Source organism: Fonsecaea pedrosoi (genome assembly GCF_000835455.1).
Source record: "Fonsecaea pedrosoi CBS 271.37 unplaced genomic scaffold supercont1.3, whole genome shotgun sequence".
In the NCBI taxonomy this organism is placed as follows: Eukaryota; Fungi; Ascomycota; class Eurotiomycetes; order Chaetothyriales; family Herpotrichiellaceae; genus Fonsecaea; species Fonsecaea pedrosoi.
The window spans coordinates 2354019-2374912 of record NW_013550613.1 but is presented as its reverse complement, the minus strand read 5'-3'; the positions used below and the strand labels follow the sequence as shown (position 1 = coordinate 2374912).

At 53.2% G+C, this 20894-nt stretch overlaps 7 protein-coding genes across 7 annotated transcripts; 3 read left to right on the top strand and 4 right to left on the bottom strand.

Moving 5' to 3' along the window:
* Positions 1-851: 851 nt before the first annotated feature.
* Z517_04771 (uncharacterized protein) lies at positions 852-1883 on the top strand (the record flags this gene model as incomplete). Its single annotated transcript, XM_013430099.1, has 1 exon — positions 852-1883. One exon carries the CDS (start codon positions 852-854, stop codon positions 1881-1883), a length of 1032 nt encoding a protein of 343 aa, XP_013285553.1.
* A 914-nt stretch (positions 1884-2797) lies between these two features.
* On the bottom strand, positions 2798-7494 carry Z517_04770 (uncharacterized protein; the record flags this gene model as incomplete). The annotated part of the gene is made up of 3 exons (XM_013430098.1): positions 2798-2927; positions 2982-6976; positions 7024-7494. 3 exons carry the CDS (start codon positions 7492-7494, stop codon positions 2798-2800), a joined length of 4596 nt encoding a protein of 1531 aa, XP_013285552.1.
* A 2197-nt stretch (positions 7495-9691) lies between these two features.
* Z517_04769 (uncharacterized protein) lies at positions 9692-10642 on the bottom strand (the record flags this gene model as incomplete). The annotated part of the gene is made up of 1 exon (XM_013430097.1): positions 9692-10642. The coding sequence occupies one exon, from the start codon at positions 10640-10642 to the stop codon at positions 9692-9694; it is 951 nt and encodes a 316-aa protein (XP_013285551.1).
* Positions 10643-11801: 1159 nt separating this feature from the next.
* Z517_04768 (uncharacterized protein) lies at positions 11802-13610 on the top strand (the record flags this gene model as incomplete). Its single annotated transcript, XM_013430096.1, has 1 exon — positions 11802-13610. One exon carries the CDS (start codon positions 11802-11804, stop codon positions 13608-13610), a length of 1809 nt encoding a protein of 602 aa, XP_013285550.1.
* Positions 13611-14463: 853 nt separating this feature from the next.
* Positions 14464-15126, bottom strand: Z517_04767 (uncharacterized protein; the record flags this gene model as incomplete). The annotated part of the gene is made up of 1 exon (XM_013430095.1): positions 14464-15126. The coding sequence occupies one exon, from the start codon at positions 15124-15126 to the stop codon at positions 14464-14466; it is 663 nt and encodes a 220-aa protein (XP_013285549.1).
* Positions 15127-16275: 1149 nt separating this feature from the next.
* Z517_04766 (uncharacterized protein) lies at positions 16276-18347 on the top strand (the record flags this gene model as incomplete). Its single annotated transcript, XM_013430094.1, has 2 exons — positions 16276-18045; positions 18093-18347. The coding sequence occupies 2 exons, from the start codon at positions 16276-16278 to the stop codon at positions 18345-18347; spliced, it is 2025 nt and encodes a 674-aa protein (XP_013285548.1).
* Positions 18348-19561: 1214 nt separating this feature from the next.
* On the bottom strand, positions 19562-20362 carry Z517_04765 (uncharacterized protein; the record flags this gene model as incomplete). Its single annotated transcript, XM_013430093.1, has 1 exon — positions 19562-20362. One exon carries the CDS (start codon positions 20360-20362, stop codon positions 19562-19564), a length of 801 nt encoding a protein of 266 aa, XP_013285547.1.
* Positions 20363-20894: the final 532 nt, after the last annotated feature.

Genomic DNA, 20894 nt, shown 5'->3' with positions numbered 1-20894 from the left:
GTATCTCGACTGTTACTCTAGGCCTTGCCTATCGCCCTCGAGTGATCGTGGGTCAGTCTCTTGGCGATGGATCTATATTGCTTGTAGACCAAGAGTCCAAGAACGCCGAGACAGAGAGGGAGAGAGGAATGAGAGGGAAAAGAGATCCAGAACTCTCCCATAGCATCATAGTGGCAGATAAAAGGGTTGACAAGGACAGAGGAAAAGGTAGAAGGGACATTAGCCGGTCGCGGAGGCCCGTCAAATTCCTCGCCATGTATTGGCTCACTGGTCAGCTAGTTGGGCGGGATACCCAACCGCAGCCCTAGCGGGACTGCAGCAGATTTTGGGCTCCGTGGTTGATGCAATGATAGATTCATGATGATATGGTGGTACTGAGGAGTGGGAATTGGTGAGAGAGGAGGTCCCGATGAGAAATTCCTGTCATTATCGTCATTCTGCACGTGAACGAACCATTGTGCACCAGAATGAGAATGTTGGGGGTTGTCATTACAAGATTATGACTCGCTGTGGGGGTGCAATGGGGGTAGTGGGGGGTTGCCTCAGGTTTGCCGCTTGAGCCGATCAGCCGGACAGACTCCGATTCTGCAATCTCTGCCACCTCTCACACACCCGCTGCCCGAGAATAGGCATTCTGTGGTCCTCCCTGACGCCTACGGGGGTCCCTCCCACCGCCTCTTCTCCAATTCTACAGCCTTTCTCACTTGTATCTCCACACGCGCGTTCTGCCCGCTCACCGCCCTCGCTGCGCTCATCGGCGCGTCGACGCCGATGTTCGCAATTGCCAACACACCTCCAACACAGCTCCGCAACAACCCCGGGCTGTCCACTATGTGAAGCCTCGCAAATGAATGCAGAGACCTCATTCTGATCCTCGTCCTCGTCCTGGTCCTGAACTGCAGAAGCATCATGCTGGTGGACCCACTGTCGCAGGCTTGACCACCAAACAGCCTGCGGAAGAGAGCAGAGATTTGACCTTTTACCCAGCCTATGCCTTCAAGGCGTCTGCAACCTGGTCGAAATGGGTGAAACTGACCTGTCTTGACATCCACACCGTGTTGGAACGCCATGAGAAGTTTTCTCAGGTCACTACCCCCCTAGCGGCTGAAGGTAGCGACATCCACGGCCGACAGAAGGACCCGCCGTTACTCCTCTTCTACCTCAACCATCCCATCCAATTTGTTCAGGTGGTTGGTGTAGTGGTCTCACTGGAGGACTACTTTGAGAAGTTCTGGCTTTTCAAGATTGATGATAGCAGCGGAGCCGTCATCGATGTGACATGTCCCAAACCAGAGAAGAAGCAAGCCGATCTGAACACCGGACCAGGCAACACAGGGCCTAGGCGCGCAACAGGAGCTGTGAAGCCGGTGGACCAAAATCCAACTTCGAAACCAACGTCCCATCCCAACTCGGGAGAAGATGAAGAAATCGATGAAGACGCACAGCTTCAACGCACCCTGTCGTTTCTCGATATCGGATCCACCGTGCAAGCCAAAGGCACCCTCTCTACATTCCGCTCCACGCGGCAACTCTCCCTCCTGCGTCTGAATATACTCTTCACCACAAACCATGAAATGGCATTGATCGCCTCACGCACACAATTCCTCCTGTCGACTCTCTCTAGACCCTGGGTATTGACACGGGAGCAACAGAGGAAACTGCGCGACGACGCACACCGCGAGCGGAACGACGACATTGATCGGGCCAAGAGGAGGAAGACGCGGGAGGCAAAAAGAAAAGAGAGAGAGGAAAGGCACCGACATGTCATTGAGAAGGAGTATGACATGGAAGAAATACTGAGAAAGAAGGAGGGGGACGAGGCTCGAAAATGGGGACAAGCGCTCAAAAGGGACCAAGCGAAGAACATCACGTCTGCAAATTGAATTGATGGGATCCGTCTTACGTCCGGGTTTCCTTGCTGGTTTGAGCAGTAGTGTTTATTCCGAGTATCGCATAGTTAAAAAGCACTGCTGTCAGGCATGAAGAGTTCTGGCTCTGTCTCAGCCTAGTAACACCACCACTATCTCCAATGGCCAAAGTAGCATAGTAGCAGAGGACCGAAACCCCGAACATTTAAAACGAAAAAGTTTTGAATATTCGTCAATGTACAGTACAAGAAGGCACCATCCACCAAGCTCTCCTCCTGTGAACCATGGATGCCGCTCGACGCTGATCGACTGTTGTTGTTGATGACGACCATGTCGCCGATGAGCTGGAACCCAACAGCTCGACCTGAACCTCGTCCAGCTCAAGGAAATATGCCCGCCCTCCTTCTGACGATTGAGTAGTTGCGATCGAGAGAGGTCGAGCTGCTTCCCTTACCTTTGGTCTCTTCTCAACTATGCCATCCTCGCTTGACGAACAGCTCTCCACGGCACGTCTATTTGCGGTTTTCCACCATTACTCCACCAAGCCGTAGCGTGATTCCAACCAACCAGTAGATGGAAGACCTCTCCCCGATTTCTCAAATCAACCCTATGCATAATGAATTCTTTTGAGTAGAAACACACTCTCTATCCCGCGTTTCCGCGTGCTCGAATCGAAGGCTCGAAGTGCGATTCTCAGATCCATGGTTGCCAAAATCTGCTGTGATCTTGCATGGACGAGAATCGGGAGAAAAACAAACGGACCGCTTTTTCGTGGCGCTGTAAATGCTAAACAGGTGGCTTTGCTCACGCCGGGGTATCAATGCACATCTTTCCTTCTATCCATCCCCACAAGCGGCCGTCAGTCAGATATTAGTGTAATCGAATCGTATTATGTTGTACACATGTTTTTGATCGGGAGTATGTGTCTTTCACGCGGCGCTTTTGTCCGGTGATCTCGATCGTCCTCGTTCGATGCTTGGCTGCGACTTCTGCACGGGGGGTGAAGCGGGATTAGATGGTGGCGATGATGGTCCGTCGTTCTCGAGAGCGGCAAGAGCACTGCCAAAATGTCAGCTTTTTAGGTGGTCCTAATCATGGGTCGTATGGGCTTACCTGAAAGCATTCGTGCTAGACTCATCCTTCTTCTCCTTGTCTTTCTGAGCCGGTGGTGTTCCGGTGCGACTACTTGTAGCACTGTCGTCTCCTCGCCCCAAAAGACCACCAGGTCCCAGTCCACGACGCCCACTGTTGGTCCGCCCACCCATCAAGCTAGGCGGGCCCAGTGGACCGGGACCAGACGTATGGCTTGGGTGGCGGGCGTTACGGTTACCCAGCTTTCGAAGGTCATCGGTCCCCACTCGATTCGATGTATCAGGAGGCGGGACTTGTCCTCCGAAGCCGCTGAAGCTTCGAGCATCGCCACGACCCATTGGCATCCGGCCTCCACCGCCACGGCCGCCGGTCTGGCTCGCAAGTCGTCTAAGTTCGTCCTCACGTGCCTGGCGTTCGGCCTCCTCACGAATCTCGGTGATGGTCTTAGGACCTTTGTTGTCTTCCTTAGAGGCCCATCCCTTGGCTCGTAGGTCAATAACATCCATCAGCATAAATCTGAGACGGCTCGGAAGTTCTGGCAGGTCAATCATGGACTTGATGCGCTCGAAGTAGAGGTCCATCCTTCCTTGCGCCTTGCTCTCCGGGTTGTCAAGCTGTTTGCCGACCGTCCGCAGCAAGCTGGTCAAGCTCTCGATTTCGGCTTCATCAGGGGTACCCTCATAATCCACGAGCTTCTTGACGCACTCATGCATGATTCGCTCGGTCAACATGGACAACTTGAACAGTTCACCAATAAATTTGACGAGACCGAGACCACGGCGTTTGGCGGCCGCAGCGATATAGTATTCGTCCGACAGCATGACGGCTTCTTCGGATTCCCCTTCAGGTCGGGGTGGTAGATTGACCTTCCAACCACGTTCAAATTCTTCTTGACAGCGGTTGAGCAGGTATTTTCGGAACAGGTTACCACCAGTCACGACATTGCCGTTCTTGTCCTTGATTCCCTCGTCTCTGATGTCCGGACTCATGCTCTCCAACATGCGTCGGCAGAACGAAGCGTACATGCCTGCCCAATGAGCTTCATCAGTGGCCTTCTCAAAAGTGAGCTGAATAACTTGACGCAGCGTTCGGCCGTCAGTTTCGTGTTTGGATTGAGCCGCAATGTCCAAAATTTGGTCCGATATTCTGTCGAACTTTTCAGGGGTCATCTTGTTCAAAAGTGCCTTTGTCTTGCGCTGCACAGTCTCAGGATCCATCAAGCCGTCGCCACCAGGAGCAGGGCCGGAAACGATGGGCTGAGTGAGACTCCTTGGTTTCCATCCAGTAGATGAGGTTTCAAGAGCCGTAATAGACATACCAGCAGTAAGAGGCATGGACTTGTTTTCTTCCTGATGTTGCTTAGCATTTTGCTTTGAGCGCTTGCTCTCAGCACGGGATCCTCCGCGGCTTGCACCACTGACGCGCGGAGAACCAGGAATGGGCCCAAGAGGATTGTTGGAGGGCGTTCGGCCACCCATCGAAGGCTGCATTTGACCTCCTGGGCGACCAAACTGAGCAAATGGATTCGCACCCATTCCCCCACTCCTCAATGCGTTCGATGCGGCGAATCGCTGCTCTGAAGTGGTGCCTGGGGGTAGAGTCGGTCGGTTGACTCCGCCACCAAATGCACCCATAGGACCACCAAAGTTGCTCATAGGAGGGGGTCCGCGAGCCGAAGTACTGCGGTTTCCCATGCCCGAAGGCGTCCTGGCTGACGCGCTCGGTCGAGCTGAAGCGTCTCCATCGCCCAGCGCATCTCGAATGCGAGCATCCCAGTCAAGAGTGGGCTTCTCCTTGAACACGCTCTGGAACTGGAGCAGAAATTCCTTGTTATATTTGAACCCCCGATCCGCCGGGGCATTTGCGTTCAGGGCAGGATTGGGCGAGGCAATGTCTGATGGATAAACAACCTTGGAGATATCACCAAGCTTCTTGGCAGACTGCAGGGCTTTCAGAGTTGCACTTGGCTCAGGAGGCTCCACAGGTTTCTTGGTGTCGAGGGTCAGGTCAGCAGCCTTGGTGCGACGTCCAGGAGCCTTTGCAGGAGGAGGCATCGAGACGTCCGAAACGGGTGTGGCAGTTCCACTTTCGGCGGGAGTTGTCGGACCGGCGGGACTTTCAACTGAAGCAGGTGTACCGAATGGATTGGGCTTGAGCTCAGCAAAGAGTTTCTTGCTGGCTTCATCTCCTGACACCCCTTCGGCTTTTTCCTTTTCACGGGCCTGCTCTGCCTCTTCGGCCTTGCGCTCCAACTCCTTCATGTTGGCCTCATAAGCCGCGGCCTCTTCTTCTTGCTTCTTTCGCTCGGCCTCGCGTTGAGCAGCTTTCCTCTTCTTGTATTCTTCTTCACGTCGAAGTTCTTCTGCTTCTCTGGCGGCCTCTTCGGCCTCCATTTCAGCAGCAAGAGCATCTAGATCAAGCTCATCTTGTTGCGCTTTGGTCGTCGCTGCCTGAGTCTCTTCAAGTTTTTTGGCTTCGGCCTGCTTGGCAGCCTCAGCCTTCTCTGCAGCTTCTTTGGCCTCTTTCTCCTTTGCCTCTGTCTTCGCCTGAGCTTCAGCGGCCTCTCGTTCGGCCAACGCTGCAGCTTCTTTTTCCATCTCCGCCTTTTCGGCCGTTTCCTTCTCCAATCTCAGCCTTGCTTCATCTTCTGCGATCTTCTTTGCAACGGCTTCCTGCATTTGCTTCTTCACCTCTTCAGCAGTCTTTGTGCTGACACTTTCTGTTCGGCCGTGAGCATTGTCAGCAGCGCTGGCAGTTCGACTCGGAGGCGTGGGCGCAGATTGTGGGGGAACTGTGGCTGAGACTGGAGTCGGGTTTGCGGGCGATGCAGGTGATTTGTTGAAAGAGACAACCTCACCGGCAGTATTTTTGATCGTGATGGCGGCACTCTTCTTTGGAGGAATGGTATAATTTGACTTTTGCGAAGACACACTCGGGGCTCGATTAGCTGGATGTGGAGCCCCGGCAGGACCTGGCGTCGGCGGTTGTTGGCCAACGCTGGACCCCGGTCGATCAGGAGCAGATATTTGAGAAGACTGCCTCGACATCGAAGGCGGCGGTCCGCCTTGATTGCTGTATGAAGGTTGCATACCGGGTGCATACATACCCTGGTTGAAGTGCGGGCGAGGAGATTGGGGTTGCATGTTGTATTGGGGATTGTATTGAGCCTGCATGGCTCCTGGGGCATACATTTGCTGCAAATACATTTGCTGAATGCTAGGATCAGCTTGGGTCATGGGGAAGCCCTGTGCTCTTGTAGTCAGAAAGTGTTCTGAATAACGTTCAAAATTGCCAGACTCAGGGGACAAGTCAGGATAGGGAAGTACATTGGGAGCATTTGGAACAACTTGAATAGGGGCCTGCGCAAGTTCGGGGACAACTTGAACAGGTGGAGGCGCGAGATCGGGGCGGTAGTAGTCCGAGGCTGGATCTTTGCTGTAGAAAGTCGATCCTTCCTCAGGTCCACCTCTACCAGGACCTTTACCGCGACCAGCTCCGCGCCCGCCACGGTTCCGGCCTCTTGTAGGCTTCCCTCTCTCTCTTGCGGGTTCTCTGGCAGGGTCACGGGAAGAAGGAAACTGTGGGTAGTTCTTTACATGTTGGGGTCCCATATAATATCCATTGGGCTGGGTCTGCATCCCGGGTTGCACCATGTGTATTTGACCTCCCATATTCGGGGTTCCTGGTTGAGCGTTGACGAGAGCTGGGCTTCGGGTGCCCATAGCGGGGGATCCTTGGTAGGGTAGTGGTTGGCCGCGGCCTTGATATCCAGCTTGGAATGAACGTCCGTTCGAAGTAGGTCGAAATTGTTGTTGGGGAGAGAAATGCATGGGTTGTTGCTGGTATGGAGGGTTGAATCCTCTCCCACGACCTGGACCACCAGGAAAGCCACCACGAGTCGGACCCGCTGGGATCCCTGGGCCACCAACGTCGCTGTGGATTGACTGCGAAGAGCCTCGTCTCATGTGCTCTTGCTGAGGTCCAAACTGTAGTTGAGATATTGGCCGGGCCATACCCTGCAGAAAATGTTAGACTGGAATAAACAACATCAATTCAATCTTACACTTGGGTCATTCTGATCGCCCGAAAGCTGTCCGAATGTATATCCGTTCCCTTGACCCTGAAAACCAGTAGGAGGGCGACCACCACTGACAGAAGCAGGTTGAGGAATTGGTGATGGGGAACTTGAAGGAGAAGTCGCGCGAGGGTTCAGCTGGCTCACGCTGAGATTTGACGAAGTTTGATGGGCCAACGAGGGAGGTGTACCCATGGCAGGCGAACTAGCAGGGTTTGCCACTCCCAACGAACCAAACTGAATATTTCCCGCCTTGTTTTGAGGTCCTCCAGGAGCACCACCATTTGCAGCGAAGCCAGTGGCGCCAGCTGGTGTGACTGTCATCGACGGCTTGCGGGTGTGATCAGGTAGAGATACGTTTCCGTTGACAGAAGGGATGGCAGGAATGGTGGGATTTCTTCCATTTACAGAATCGCTATGCCCATGGGCGGGCGGAGCGCCTCCAACTGCTGCAGACATGTTGGTGGGCTCCGATGCATTTGGTGAAGGAAAAAGAGGTTTGGAGGCGGAGGGAAACGAGGTTCGGCCTTGATTAGCCAAATTCGACCCAGTCGCAAATTGAGAGGCTGTGGATTGTTGTGCGCCTGCGGCAGCGGCGAAGGAAGGTTTCGATCGAGCAGAAGAGGACTGCTGAGGATTCGATGTCATCAGCGGTGATGAAAAGTCTTCAGGCAACGATTAGGATATGCGAGGTTGACTGGCAGGCTGAAACCTAGTGGATGACAAACGAAGCTCTGAGTGAAGTTGGAAAAAAAAGTTCCCGAGCCCGCAGGTGATTGTAGGTAGCGAAAGAAGAATCGAGGGCTAATGAACCACTTTGCGGCGACTGTCTCGAGTGAACGGAAGCCGCTCTTGTGCTTGTGTGGAGGATGGCGAAGAGGGAGGAGTGTTTGTGATTCTTTTTTCTTCTGAGAGGAGATTCACCACGCAGGCAGATTTCCGGGCCTGTTCAGGACGAGGAAACCGCGGCAATGGACGACAATAGCGTACCCTGCTCAAGAGGGACGATAAGACACGACAACAGACGTCGTTGACGATACCAGAGAAGCCTCACGTAAGGGTGAGGCGCAACTGGAATTTGCTGAAGGGGGTGGTATGAAACTTTGAGCAAGAGAAAACCGCAGTTGGGAAAGAGGCGGTTCAAGGCGCTCTCTCCTTTCTACGAAATTTTTTGGTCAGTCCGCGGCTTGGCAAGGACCTGCCAGGACGGCGAATGGCCCAGCGGCCCAACTCAAATAATGGCAGGTCCAGCTGGCTGCTTAACGCCTCGTAGGCGCAACCCGCCCGCAATCTTACCATCGGACTGCCTATCACTCGCTATTTAAGCATCAATTCTCCAGCAATCCCGGGGGCACCTTGGGCTGCCACCACAACTAAGTTTTCTCGATTTGTTCCATGACACCCTGATCATCATTCCTGTTCATCATCCAGTTTTCTCCCAATCACTTCCTACCATAATACTTCCTCCGCCACCAATCGCTCCCCCTTTTGTACTCGTGCCTTTGGGATGTATTATCCACGCTGGCACACTCACCCCTCCGACCGTCAGATGATGGCTCGGCCCTTGGGATCATGGGCGCCGCATTGCCGTCCATAAGCGAGTCCGGTCTTGTCCACTGTCGACTAGATGACGATATTATTATTATTTGGGCCTGGGGCTTCATCTGGTTTCTTCTGGTGGTGCTGCCTCACAGTCCCAACGCTTATCATGAGGCTTTCCCGTCTCGGATGCATCCTCCTCCCCTGACAAGTCTCAGAAAAGTCCGCAGAGCGGAATGTCCCTCATCCCTCAGTTTTCTCTCTCGTCTTGTCAACACAAACATCTGCGCCTCGGTGTACCTACGAGGAGTTGTGAGGAGATTGTGATCCGGCAAAGATGATTCGCGTTCTGCGCCGCAATTATTATCTCCAACTGACTAGGAACCCCCTTTCGGCGAGAAGGCGCTCCTTACGCCCTTTATGTCCGTGCCAGCTTCTTGGTGTGTTCGTCAGTTCTTCTAGCGGCTTTACTCGATTCTGACACATGCCGAGAGACCAGGGGCTCCTCTGGTTCGCGTTGGATGTCGGCATATTCGGGAAAAGTGATACTCAAAAATAATACCACTGGATATTACTTGCATGGTTGATGCGCACATGTTGATCCGCCCTGTCAGCAACAAAGTATTGGCTTTTTGACGACGGACATTTTTCTGCGCTAATATGCCCAGAGGCGATCGTAACTGCGCGAGCCTCACATTCACCAAGAAACTGATTCATTTGCCTTCCCCAGACTGTGTGCATCGGACGCGTTGTTCTGCTAGTAATCGGCCTACATTGAGTTAGCCATTGAGAATGGCTCGAGTCGATCACAACGTACCCAGATATTCAGCTCAGATTAATCGGATTGTGCCATATGGTTTCTGTAGATTCGAGCACCCGCCGAACGTTAGGGAAACAGCTATCTTGTTTTCCAAGAGTTCTAGTGGGCGTTACCAGAAAAGCCAGCACGCCCAAATTTTGCGGGCTTTACGCACCGTTGTCATTTAACTCCATCACATCGTGAGTAAAACAGCAAAAGTCCCTCCCTCAGTAGCCCAGCGCCAGGCTCAAGAACACGCCTTGTGTAGGAGCATCTACAACTCTGCCCAAATAGAAATGAGTAGCTCGTAGACCAATATTAAGCTTTGGTCCCTTTCTTTCCTTTTTTTGAATTTTTCTGAAACAGCTCCTCGGGAGGTTCATCCAAGGCTTTACGCTTCCCCTTCTTTGCGCCTCCTCCATACTTTGCTTCCAGATCATCAAAGAAATTCTGAGCCCTGTTTTGCTGACGCTGTTGAATCAAGGCTTTGAGCGCATCATTGTTGTCCCCGCCTGCCTTCGACGACTTTTTGCCAGAGTCTTTCTTGCCGAAGAGTTTTTCCGCGACTCCTAGCTCCTGGGCCATTTCTCTTGCTTCTGCCTCTTCCTTCTTTGCATTTGCCTTCCTCCGGTTCCGACTTTTCCTATCCTCCTTGGTGTAACGACTGTAGGCTTTGACGTCGCCTTGGGCGATCGCCTCATCAATGATCTTTCTGAACCGGTCCTCGTCCGCCACAACATCGCTACACATGACTCTCTCAAAGACTGCATCCATATCGCCCTCGCCCTGCTCATATGCGGCCAACACGTCTTCTTTCTCTTCTTCGCTACCCTGATACTCCCTCTTTACTTGTTCAATCATATCGCTCGTCACCACGTTCTCTGTCTGTTCTCGGAAGAAATCTACCCAGTTGAAATCATCGTCGTCAATGTTTGCACTCTCAGCCGTGTTACCCGTGGCATCGTAGCGTTTGCGTCTTCGCTCGTCACTGAGGATGGCATAGGCAAATGCAATTTGCTGGAAGGCTTGGTGTGCGGCTTCGCGTTCTTCGGGCGGAGCCTTGTCTGGGTGATGTTTGAGGGCGAGTTTGCGATATGCGGATTTGATTTCGTCAGAGGTAGCAGTTTCAGAGAGGTGCAGGACAGCGTAGGGATCAATTTGGGGAGGATCGCCGACAGTGAGATCTTGACCTCCGTCTGAGGTGGTTTCGTGCCCGTCAGATTCAGGCTCCAGGGCAGGTTGCGGCTTCGATTTGGCTTTCCGAGGCATGGTGAGAGGAGGCAGGTACCGAGCGTTGAGTGTGAGTGTTTCAAGGGCAGTAGAATACCAGAATGATAAAGAGAAAATGTAGATTAGACGTGTGGTGAGACGAAGACTGTAGAGGCAAGACAGCAATGGATCTAAAGCCTCAGGGAAGAGAAGTTGGATTGAAGTTCAAGGGAATGTCAGGTGTAGAGAAGACCTGGTGGAGGGTCAAATCGCAGGACGCGCCGCACAGGCTTGAGCGTGTTTTTTCCCGATTGCTAACGATCGACGTCATTGCTAAACATTTCCCTCCCTGTCTCCTTCAATGGCAACTTGAGACTAAAGTCACACTTAGTAAGTGCCAAAGAGCCCTAATTATCACCAGCTAGGAAATGAGTAGAATTTCCCTGTACGGAATTTACAGGTCTCCTCAATATAGAAGCCTCACAATTTAGTCTAACTTGACTCTTTTCTTTTCAGGCACCCGAACCAGCTTGCTTTGACAAAGCTTTCGATCCACCACCCCTGGGTGACCCCCTCTTTTACTTTTGCGTTTAGGTGGTTGACATGGCCCTAAGGGAAGACCATGCACGCTTGCAACCCAACATCCTCCTAAAGACGCGCACAATTGGTCCTCTGCGTCTTCCTGGCCTAGATCATTACCGTCTTCCTCGCGCAGGGCACATGCTTCACCTACTTTCAATTGGGGATTTATCACCCAGATCTCGTATTCAATCAAGCTTGTGTGATCTTGGCCGCATCCCCCCAGTGCTTCGGCCCTTTCAACTATCCACTGATCAGTCACTTTGACGCGCTTGCAGGGTGCTGCGCATCTTGGCCTCAACTCGCTGACAGAGGCATGACCATTTCCACGACTGAAAAGCGGAACAGGCTTTCCAGCTTGTAAAGCCGCATGATTGAGAGAAGCGGGCGAAGGTCTTGCTTCAATCCATCCCCATCACTTTAGCCAGCCAGGGTTTGATCTTCGATGGACTTACATGTGTTTATTGAGTGAAGTATTTTCCTTATAAAAAGCCCTCCTACAACTCTAGTCTTCTCCCCGTCCATATGCTGCTGTGTCCTTATAAATCATACACACTTGTGTGAACACCGTAAATTTTACTGCCACACATTCTACTGGGGAAGAAATCAATTAGTGAGATAACTGAGCTTTACACCCAGGATGATCCAGTCGTATCTAGGTTCTTCAGGGTTCGAAGAGCGCCGTGTACGACATCATGGCACCGTCACGACGTTGAGACAGACAAAGCTTTCCAAGACTCCTCCTTCTGGAGAAGCCGCCGAGCGCAAACAACACTCTGGCAATTCGGAAACGAGCAAAACGGCGAAGGAGACAGCTCCCAGCTTCATGTTCATCCCCATGTCAGCTGAGCCTGGGGCAAGAGCACGAATTCGACCTGAGCTTCGAGCTTCGGCCAAAGCACATGTGATGCATGATTACCAGCGAAAGACGGCCCATCAGAGAAGCGCGCATTGGAAGATGTCGACGCCGACCACCTACAGTGTCACCCCGAAAGAACCATCGCCAGGAATGCCGGACACGGAGGTAACCGGTCAGCCCTTGGTGTTACGCGAGCGGATGACGATTCGGAAGAAAGACAAGCGGTCAAAGCAAAAGGTACAAACGGTATCAACCGAGTTCCCATCTTCTGATGAATCTGGTCAGTCGTCCCAAGAGGAGACCTCTTTCACGCCGTCCCACAGGATTGCCTGTTCCCAGTTCATTCACTACGATCCGCCCTCGATTCCCCGGCAACCACGCGGCAGTAACCTCATGGACGTCTTCTCCACTCTGCCAATTCAAGTTCAACCGTGGGACGAAACGTTGATCACACGGTGGCTCAATTACGACCGGATCCCCTGGTGCCCCGTCAACGGACAGTCTCAATGGGTGCCCTTTATCACCCATTCACCGATGCTCCTACACACAAACCTGTATTCCTGGGGCATGCACTGGCACGGCAAACTGACCGGCATCGACCAGGACGTCTTTCTGTATCAGAACCCCCGGATCCTGGAGCACAAGATTGCGGCCATCCAGATGATGAATGCGCACCTGGTCTCATCGACTGTGGTCACGGACGAGGCTCTCGCAGCAGTCTCCATGTTCATCAACGTGTCGATGCAGTTCCTGAACCGCGACGAGGCCGCAAGGCACATGGCTGGCCTTGAGGCCTTGGTGAAGCTCCGGGGCGGTCTCGACGGCCTCTCCAGGATGGGAACGGTAGGGGTCCTTTTACAACGAATCATAACGTGGAACGATCTTTTCTTCGTCGAACTCTTTGGAGGAAGTCTGCGCTTCTCGCTCCTGCCGCGTTGGGAGGCGGCGTGGAAGTCGGTCTATGCCCCTATCGCGGACGACCCGGTCACACACCTTGAACCCTTACAGGCACGCTTTGCAGGAAACCTCGCGCGGGAGATCACGACGCTGCTGCGTGAGATCCAAATCGTGTGCAACGATGTCCAGGCCCGACCTCTAGCGACCCTGACTACGCTGGAACGGACAATGCGACATGACAATCTCTTCCGCTTTGAGCGCCGGCTGTGTCTTGCGACCCGGATAACGACGATCCAGGAGCACATGTACACAAACTTGCAGGCCGGCAGTGACGCCATGTGGAGGACCGTGGCCTACGCCGCGCTGATGTATGTCCACCACCACATCCGTGGACATGCCCTGCACTGGTCCCAGTTTCCTGCATTGGTCGTGCAGCTGCGCAACGAGCTGTCGTTTGTCCAGGACGATAATTGGGACGCGGTGCCGGCGCTGAAGGTGTGGGTCCTGGCGGTGGGTAGCTGGGTGAGTCAGGGGGAGCAATGGATCGTCTCTCTACTCGCAGACGCCTGTCGAGCCCAGGGCTGTACCTCTTGGAGTGAATTTGACGGGATGCTCAAGGAGTGCGTACATATGGGGAGAGAGGATGAGAAGAAGTTCAGAAAGGTCTGGGAGGATGTCATCAGGTTACTTTGATTGGGAACGCGAAGTAAGCAGCCAGAGTTCGACTGCAGAAAACGTGTGTCATTCACAGGATAAATTGCTTAAATAGTTAGTCAGCTGTCGTGAGTCACCAGAAAACTACCCACAAGTAGTCTTCAGGTTAATCGTCCAGCCCTCAGAGCCATTTCCCTTCTGCAGTAACCGAAGCCTCCTGAATAGAGTGTAGATTCTTTCCACCTCGATCCGTGTTCTGCGAGTAACCCTCTGAAAGTGGCATTGTGTCCTGGTCCCACGTGAACATGCGCGAATATTATAGAAAGGCGAGGCTGCGCGGCTGAGGATGTCTGTCACAGGTCTGGAGAAGCTTCTTTGCCTGCATCTGGTATCATTGGAAGCCTGCCCAACCATAGAATTGTTCGCCGGCTCGTGCAAAGACAGCTTCGCGAAGCAGGTCATTGTGCCAGCCCCCTTCGTTGTTTCATTCAGTCACACAAGACTGAGGGTTCGGGTTCGTCATCTAGGGGTTCCTCCAGGACGATGATTTCGCGACATCACTCCGAAATGCGTAGCGGTGTACTAAGCCGGGTTCGTTGCTCCCTCAGCTCGATGCTGTTTCTTGGGTCAGAGGCACCAGTAACCTGCTCCTGTTTAGAGCTGGAACTGGGCAGAATCGTCGCTCTGTAGGGGGACCTTTCGAAAGGCCCGAGGTCTCTGAGGAAAACGTCCTTGGTATAATATTATGACCAAAGTTCCATACTCGAGAGTGTTCTGGTCATCAGTTCCCTCGTCCAATAAGATGGAGCCAGAAATAGCTCCTGCGGTAAATCCGTTTCGGGGCTATACTCGCAGCCAATGATAGAAATTTCAACCACGTATGAGCCGTTTCCTAGCCAAGCAAGTTTCCCAGAAGCACGAACAAAGTAGCCATGAAGTGCATAAACGTCGAGGCGGGGTTCAGTCTGGGAGCACTGTTGGGACCGACCAAGATCCCTGATACGGTGGAAAATGCACTGGCGGCACCGGAAGTCACAGTGGAGAATGCTCCACTGACCACTGAAGTAACAGTTGAGTAAACGCCAACCACACCAGAGGTCACAGTCGAGCAAACCCCACCACCGCACGGGTTGCTATAGATGGTGGTTACGGTTGTGACACTATTTGGCTGGGTAGTGACAGTGACGATGCTATTGGGTACCGTGGTGACGATGATAACACCTCCACCAGTAACAGTAGTCGAGGGTGCCGGGGTGGGAGTCGGTGTGATCGTAACAGTAGATGGATGAATTGTGGTTGTTTGAAGGGTCGGCGTCGAGGGGAAAAAAGGAGAGGAGCCATCACAGACTTGACCAGCAGGGCAGCAACCTGGTTCACCATTCCGATTTTGCCAGTAACAGACATTGGGATAAGCACAGCAGATTTGCTCAAATGTACTGTCACCCGCACAATATGGATTTTGATCCGTGCCACAGGAATTCTGAGCAACTGCAGCGGGCAGGCCCAACAGACACAGGAGTGCCACAGTGGCCGCCAACACATTGGGACCGGCCATCCTGGCTCTGTGAGGGTTTTGGAAGGGGAACGTCAGCCATGGCGAAAAATGGGAAGGCTGGGAATATTTGTAGCATTCTCGGAGGCGCGTGGAAGGTCAGGGTTGGCATGAATTGGAGCTAGAACAGTAGGTCAGCAGTTGGCCTCACAATGGGGACAGGACTTGAGCTCCTTCTTCCTCAGGCTCCGGAAATATCCAAGGCGTTTCTCGACATCAGCCTTGGGACCTTTGGACGCTTGTACTCCATCTACTGGGAGAAGTTGGCATCGACGACCAAGGGGGCCAATGACGGTGTCGAGGAGGGGTTGCTGCGTGCAAACTAAGGAGTTGGAGATGCATGAAGGCGCAAGCGTTATGACGGAAGGGTCACCAAAGGAGGATTGGCACCGACGTTATTGGAGGGGTGCGTGAGAGCTTATGCTAGGGCGCTTTGGGCGCTACCTCGGCTGGTGGCATGCATGACATGCGTGGACATGCTTCTGAAGGGAAGGGCACTCAGGCAGTGTGAGAGGTAGCTGGCCTTGCTGGGTAGCAACGTAGGGCTCGCTAGGCAGTCTTGAAGCTTAAGCAACTCTTATCGATAGGCCAAGGACCCCCCAGACCCAAGTTGGCCCCTGGTGGCTGCGTGGCTGGCTCCCTCTATCACCATCTCCCCTCAAGCCTGGCCCAGCGCCCCACAAACTGAGTCCCCTTCCTGTTGGACATGCGACTTCTCAACACATCAAATGTCCGCATCGTCATCGTGGTCAACGATATACCCCTCTGACAGATTCTCAAATGCACTCGGTCCTGCCATGTATACACACAGACCTGCTTACATTACGAGCTGGGACAGCGCTATCTCCTCGCTGATGCCCCATCTGCCTCAAGACCGCTCAACTTGACTCCTGGGCAGAGAGGCTGTGCTTGGTTGATCATTGGTCGCCCGCCATCTGTCCCGCCTGCGGCCAAGAGTGTCAATCCCACTGGCAAGCGCAGGCGATCCATTCGGACTGCCACAGAAACAACAAGCCAACCTGTTGTCCATTGCTCTTAACATTCGCTTCATGAGGCACACATACGACCTCTGTCATATCCCTGGTGTAAGTCAGTTGCATTGCTCTACTATCCCCTACTCCCGCAAAGAGTCCTTTTCACCGCCGTAACTCCATGGATCGACCGCCTTCGAGGTCACGAGCTCCCATGAGCCTGGAGGCATTGCTTGATGAAGAAAACAGAGAAGTTTTAGCTGCCCTGGATCGAAAAAGACCCTCTAGTCCCATTCCCAGATTCAAACCTCCGAGAACCGCCACTCCGCCGCCAATCCGCAGTATGCTCGACGTCGATTCTCCGACTCCTCGACACGGCTCCATCGCGGGCATTGGCGTGGGAGTCACGAGCCCCCATTCATCGAGAAGGCCGATGAAAGAACTCGACCCCTCAGATCCCAGTAGCTGGACCTCTCCTCATTCCAGCAAACCGAGCTCTCCCGTCCTTACGAAGGCCTCTCCGGTGACCACGCGACAACGTAACTCCTCAGAGACGGAGCGGCCAGTGGGACTTCCCAAGATAGAAACGGATGAGAAGCGAGGGTTTGAGGGAAAATATCAGTTTGACATCTCCGCAATACCTTCATCTTCGTCTGCATCTCGATCCCCTCCAGGTTCGAAGAGGCAACGTGAGGGATCTGGCGCCGCCATGGCCGCTGCTTTGTCAGGAGATCTCGGTGCCCTACATGTAGGCGCATCAGGAGGGACGCATGGGAGACATAATTCTACTGCGGCTGCTGGTGTTAGTTCAAGATCGCCATCCTCACGTATTCGAAAGCCTGATCCCTCAAAGGCAGGATTCCTCAGCCCCACAAGCCCAGCGGGTCCCTTGACGACGAACTCAGGAACTGTTGTGGACGATCAGGCACACCTACGATTGTCGTCGGGTAGTTTCTCGACCACGACTGAAGACTCGGAGGAGGGAATTGATAATCTGGCCAAGGAACGTGTTGCGGCCGAGGAGGAAGCCCTGGATGACAGTGATGAGGATGCTATATCTCACAGTAGTGACGAAGACGAGACTAGGGGTCGGTCGGAAAGACGAAAACTGTCAACCACCGCCGAGATAGTCGATGCAAAGCCTTCTGATACGAATGGTGCTTCGTCACCTGAGGATGCTAAGAGAACCTCACATTCTCAACAATTCGTCAGGTCGTTACTTGAACCCTCCATTTCCATCACCAGTCCCACTGGGGAAAATGTGACCGACCAGAAAGGCGGCACGAGTACACCTCTCAGACGGTCGTCTGTGACGTCCGCAGAGGATGATGACGAAGAAGCCGCTATCAGGAAGGCCAAAACTCTGGCGCTGAATATATCGCCACTCGACTCGACAGTGGCTGACCGACACGTGCGGATCATTCTGCGAGGGAACTGGGCCCATTTCTACCAAGAGGCGGAAGTTGGAAAAAGAACGGCAAGAATCTACCTCCTTTGCAGTGATCTAAGTGTCGAAGCAAGTTATGCCATGGAATGGGTTGTGGGCACAATGATGAGGGATGGAGACACTCTCCTTGCCATCTACGCGATAGAGGACGAAAGCGCCGGAAAGACCAGCGAAGCTGAAAGAGAAGTACTGACAGCCGAAGGGACCAAGGCTGGCAAGGACGCTTCCGACGTTATGCAGACCTTGACGCGCCAGACAACCCAGGGAGGTGGCACAAGTTTCGGACTGGGGAAGGAGTCACAGTATATCCCAGCGACCGAAGTCGAGAGCCTGACTGGTAGTGTCGACGCAAGAAAAGTCTCTAAGAAAGAAATGGAGCGTCTGAAGGCTATTGAGGGCCTGACACAGGACTTTGTCAAGCTGGTCCGCAAGACGACACTGCAAGTGAGGTGTATGGTGGAAGTCATCCATTGCAAAAGTCCAAAACATTTGATTCTTGGAGCGGTATGTTTGCCTGATTGTGTACATGATCATGTCTGACTCTCTTCCAGATTGACCAACTCGACCCTACTCTATGCGTTGTGGGCACACGTGGCCGCAGTTCTCTTAAGGGCGTCCTCCTCGGATCCTTCTCCAACTATCTCGTCACCAAGTCCTCGGTGCCCGTCATGGTTGCGCGGAAGAAAATGAAGAAGAGCCACTCAAATGTTCGCATCAGTAGCGCTAAAATACGTTTATCCAACAATTTAACAGCCAGCCATCTGCCTCCGAAACGAAGGGGCTTGCAACAGGCGAGAATTGACTAGCGGTCAAAGATGGGTTCGCGACAGAAATACCTGGAGAAAAAGGCGGCGGAATCACAAATTAAACAGAAGCAAACGCAAAAGAGTCGCAAAATGCATTGGAAGGAGCAAGAAGCCAAGCTGGAGCGGCTTCAGGGAAGAATTGATTAGCAATCAGAAAAGGAGAACCAGAAAAGGTATTGGGAGGTGAAACAGGCCAACTGGGAAAAGGAGAGACAGAATGACGATATCCAAAATGGGAAGAGGACGGCAACGTTCGAAGATGCTAAAGGCACGAGCGAGGGAACAAGGACCTCGACGCTTTTGGAGGGCACGAATTTCAATCAGCCATTACTCTCCAAATCATCTGTCGAAAACGATCAAGGCGAGGCGAGCACTTCGAACTCTTTTCGCCGGAACCTGTCCTTCGTACACCTTTTCAGCCCGATGTTTCTGTCGCGACCTGAGAACTAATAGGCAGCAGAATGGATGGGGCTGTCAGAAGAAGGGGCCCAACGAGTATTCCCGCGAGCGGAATGGATCTGCCAACCAGGCATGTGGTCACCAGAGATGTGCCAGGGGGATATGCCAGACATGCAGCGTGCAAGGTGCAGTGACAGTGGAGCACGAGCATCAACATGAAAGAGGATCAACGGAACCTCAACCGACAGCCGAAAATTGGAAATGACGATTGTGAATGAATTATATGATTGTTGTTGGGTGTTATTGGGCGAGATGAATCGGTGTTCGAACGCTTCATCAACACTGGAACAGCCAAAAGAGTATGAAATAAAGGACAGCCAGATATTCAATGGCAATCCGATTCCCACGTGTCTATACGTCGGAGTAATAGGTTTCCATATCTGACTTTTGCACATCCTTCATTATGTCGTAGAGTGCATTTCTTCGTCCTGCGGACCGTGCGTAGAGTCAAGAGATCAAGGAAACTCAGTTGTCTGGGTTGGGTGGCCTCTCTGCTGTGCTGGTAGCATATCGAGTCGTTGTGGGCCAAGGCCAAGGTGCCGAGACCGATATCGAGACTGAAGCGGCAGTTGTGTCTGTACCCGAGGACAGGGACGACGACGGTGGGAATGTCCAAACCACATTCCCACATTCTGACAAGTTTGTGGTTGTGGTCCCCGAAGGTTCCCATGGCCCCAAAGGAGAAGTCAGTGGTGATATTTAGTGGTGTGGTGTGGTGTGGTATCAGTGATAATATGCCGGTAGTGTAGGTAGTGTCACCGCGAGACATCGACCTCCATCATCCTCTTCTTTGGATTTCGCGGGAGAGCCTCCTGCCGCCTCCTCTCCTCGGGCGAGATGTCGTCGACGTTGGTTACCCCCTGCACGACCTGGTTGGGATGTCCCTCCTTGGCCACGCGGAGAATCTCCTCCTCCAACCCCGGCACGTACTCCCAGGGCACGCCGGCCGCGTCCAAGATCTTCAGGCTGGCCGAGTCCTGCACGAACGTGCCGGGTTCGCGGGCGCCGAAGATGACTTTGCGGATTCCTCCACCTGATGTGCTGTCGCCGGTCGATCCCGGAGGCGGTGGTGTCCTCGTCCTCGTCGCAATAATCCGCTGCACGCAGGGTATATTCCCGCTGAGGCGTTTCCCGCACGGCTCCAGCGTCGTGTACAGGTAGACGTTCTTCTCTGGCGTGAGGACCTCGCGGCCGAGTTCTGCGAGGTATTCCAACGACGAAGTCTCCGACGAAGGTGTCTCCGAAGGCGTCTCCGAGGAGAGAGAAATCCCGTGCTCGCGCGCGAGTTTCGCCAGCGCATTCTGCTCCGCGTGCGTATTCCCCTCGAGTTCCAAGGTATATCCCGTAGCGAGGACCTGGCCTTTTTCTCTTTCTTTTTCTTCTTCTTCACCAGCGCCCCCTCTTTTTCTGTCAAACGCCACAATCACGCATCCGACGCGGAAATTCGTCGGTTTCGGCGGCGACCGGCGCGCCAGGGAGAGTGCATGGCGCAGGTAATGCAGGTGTGTGGACAGCGAGGGTTCAGCAGGGTTGCTGGTATTGGTGTTGGTGGGCATCTTATCTCCCCCCGTCTCTCTCTGCACGACGACGTAGGACTGGAATGTATGGTCGTATTTGTGCACGCTAACGCTCTAGAGTAGTCAGTCGTTGTATGTTGTGATCGCAATGTGACATGAACTCATGCCTTGCAGAGAAATCAGGTGTTGATGGGAATGCGGGGGCAGTGATCGAGTGTGACTGACATATGCACCCCACATTGACAAGGCTGATACTGAGACGCATAAGGCTGAGAAGTGGGAGGTGCTTTGATGTCCAGATATCAATTCAACACGTCGCCTGATCTGATCTGACCTTACAGGTATAGCTAGCCTCAAGAAATCTTTTTTCTCCATCACCTCGCTCACATTTACATGCAGAAAGAAACAGTGGTATCATCCTTTTTGAATCCAAACGCCCCCTTGGCTCCTCACCATTGTCCCTGTCGCTTTCCAGCCTTGTGTTTTGGTTCTTCCCTGGGTCCTTGTGCAGCCGGACCATTCTCCCTCCATTTCAAGTTGAGAAAGAAAAACAAAACCTCCATGCCAATCC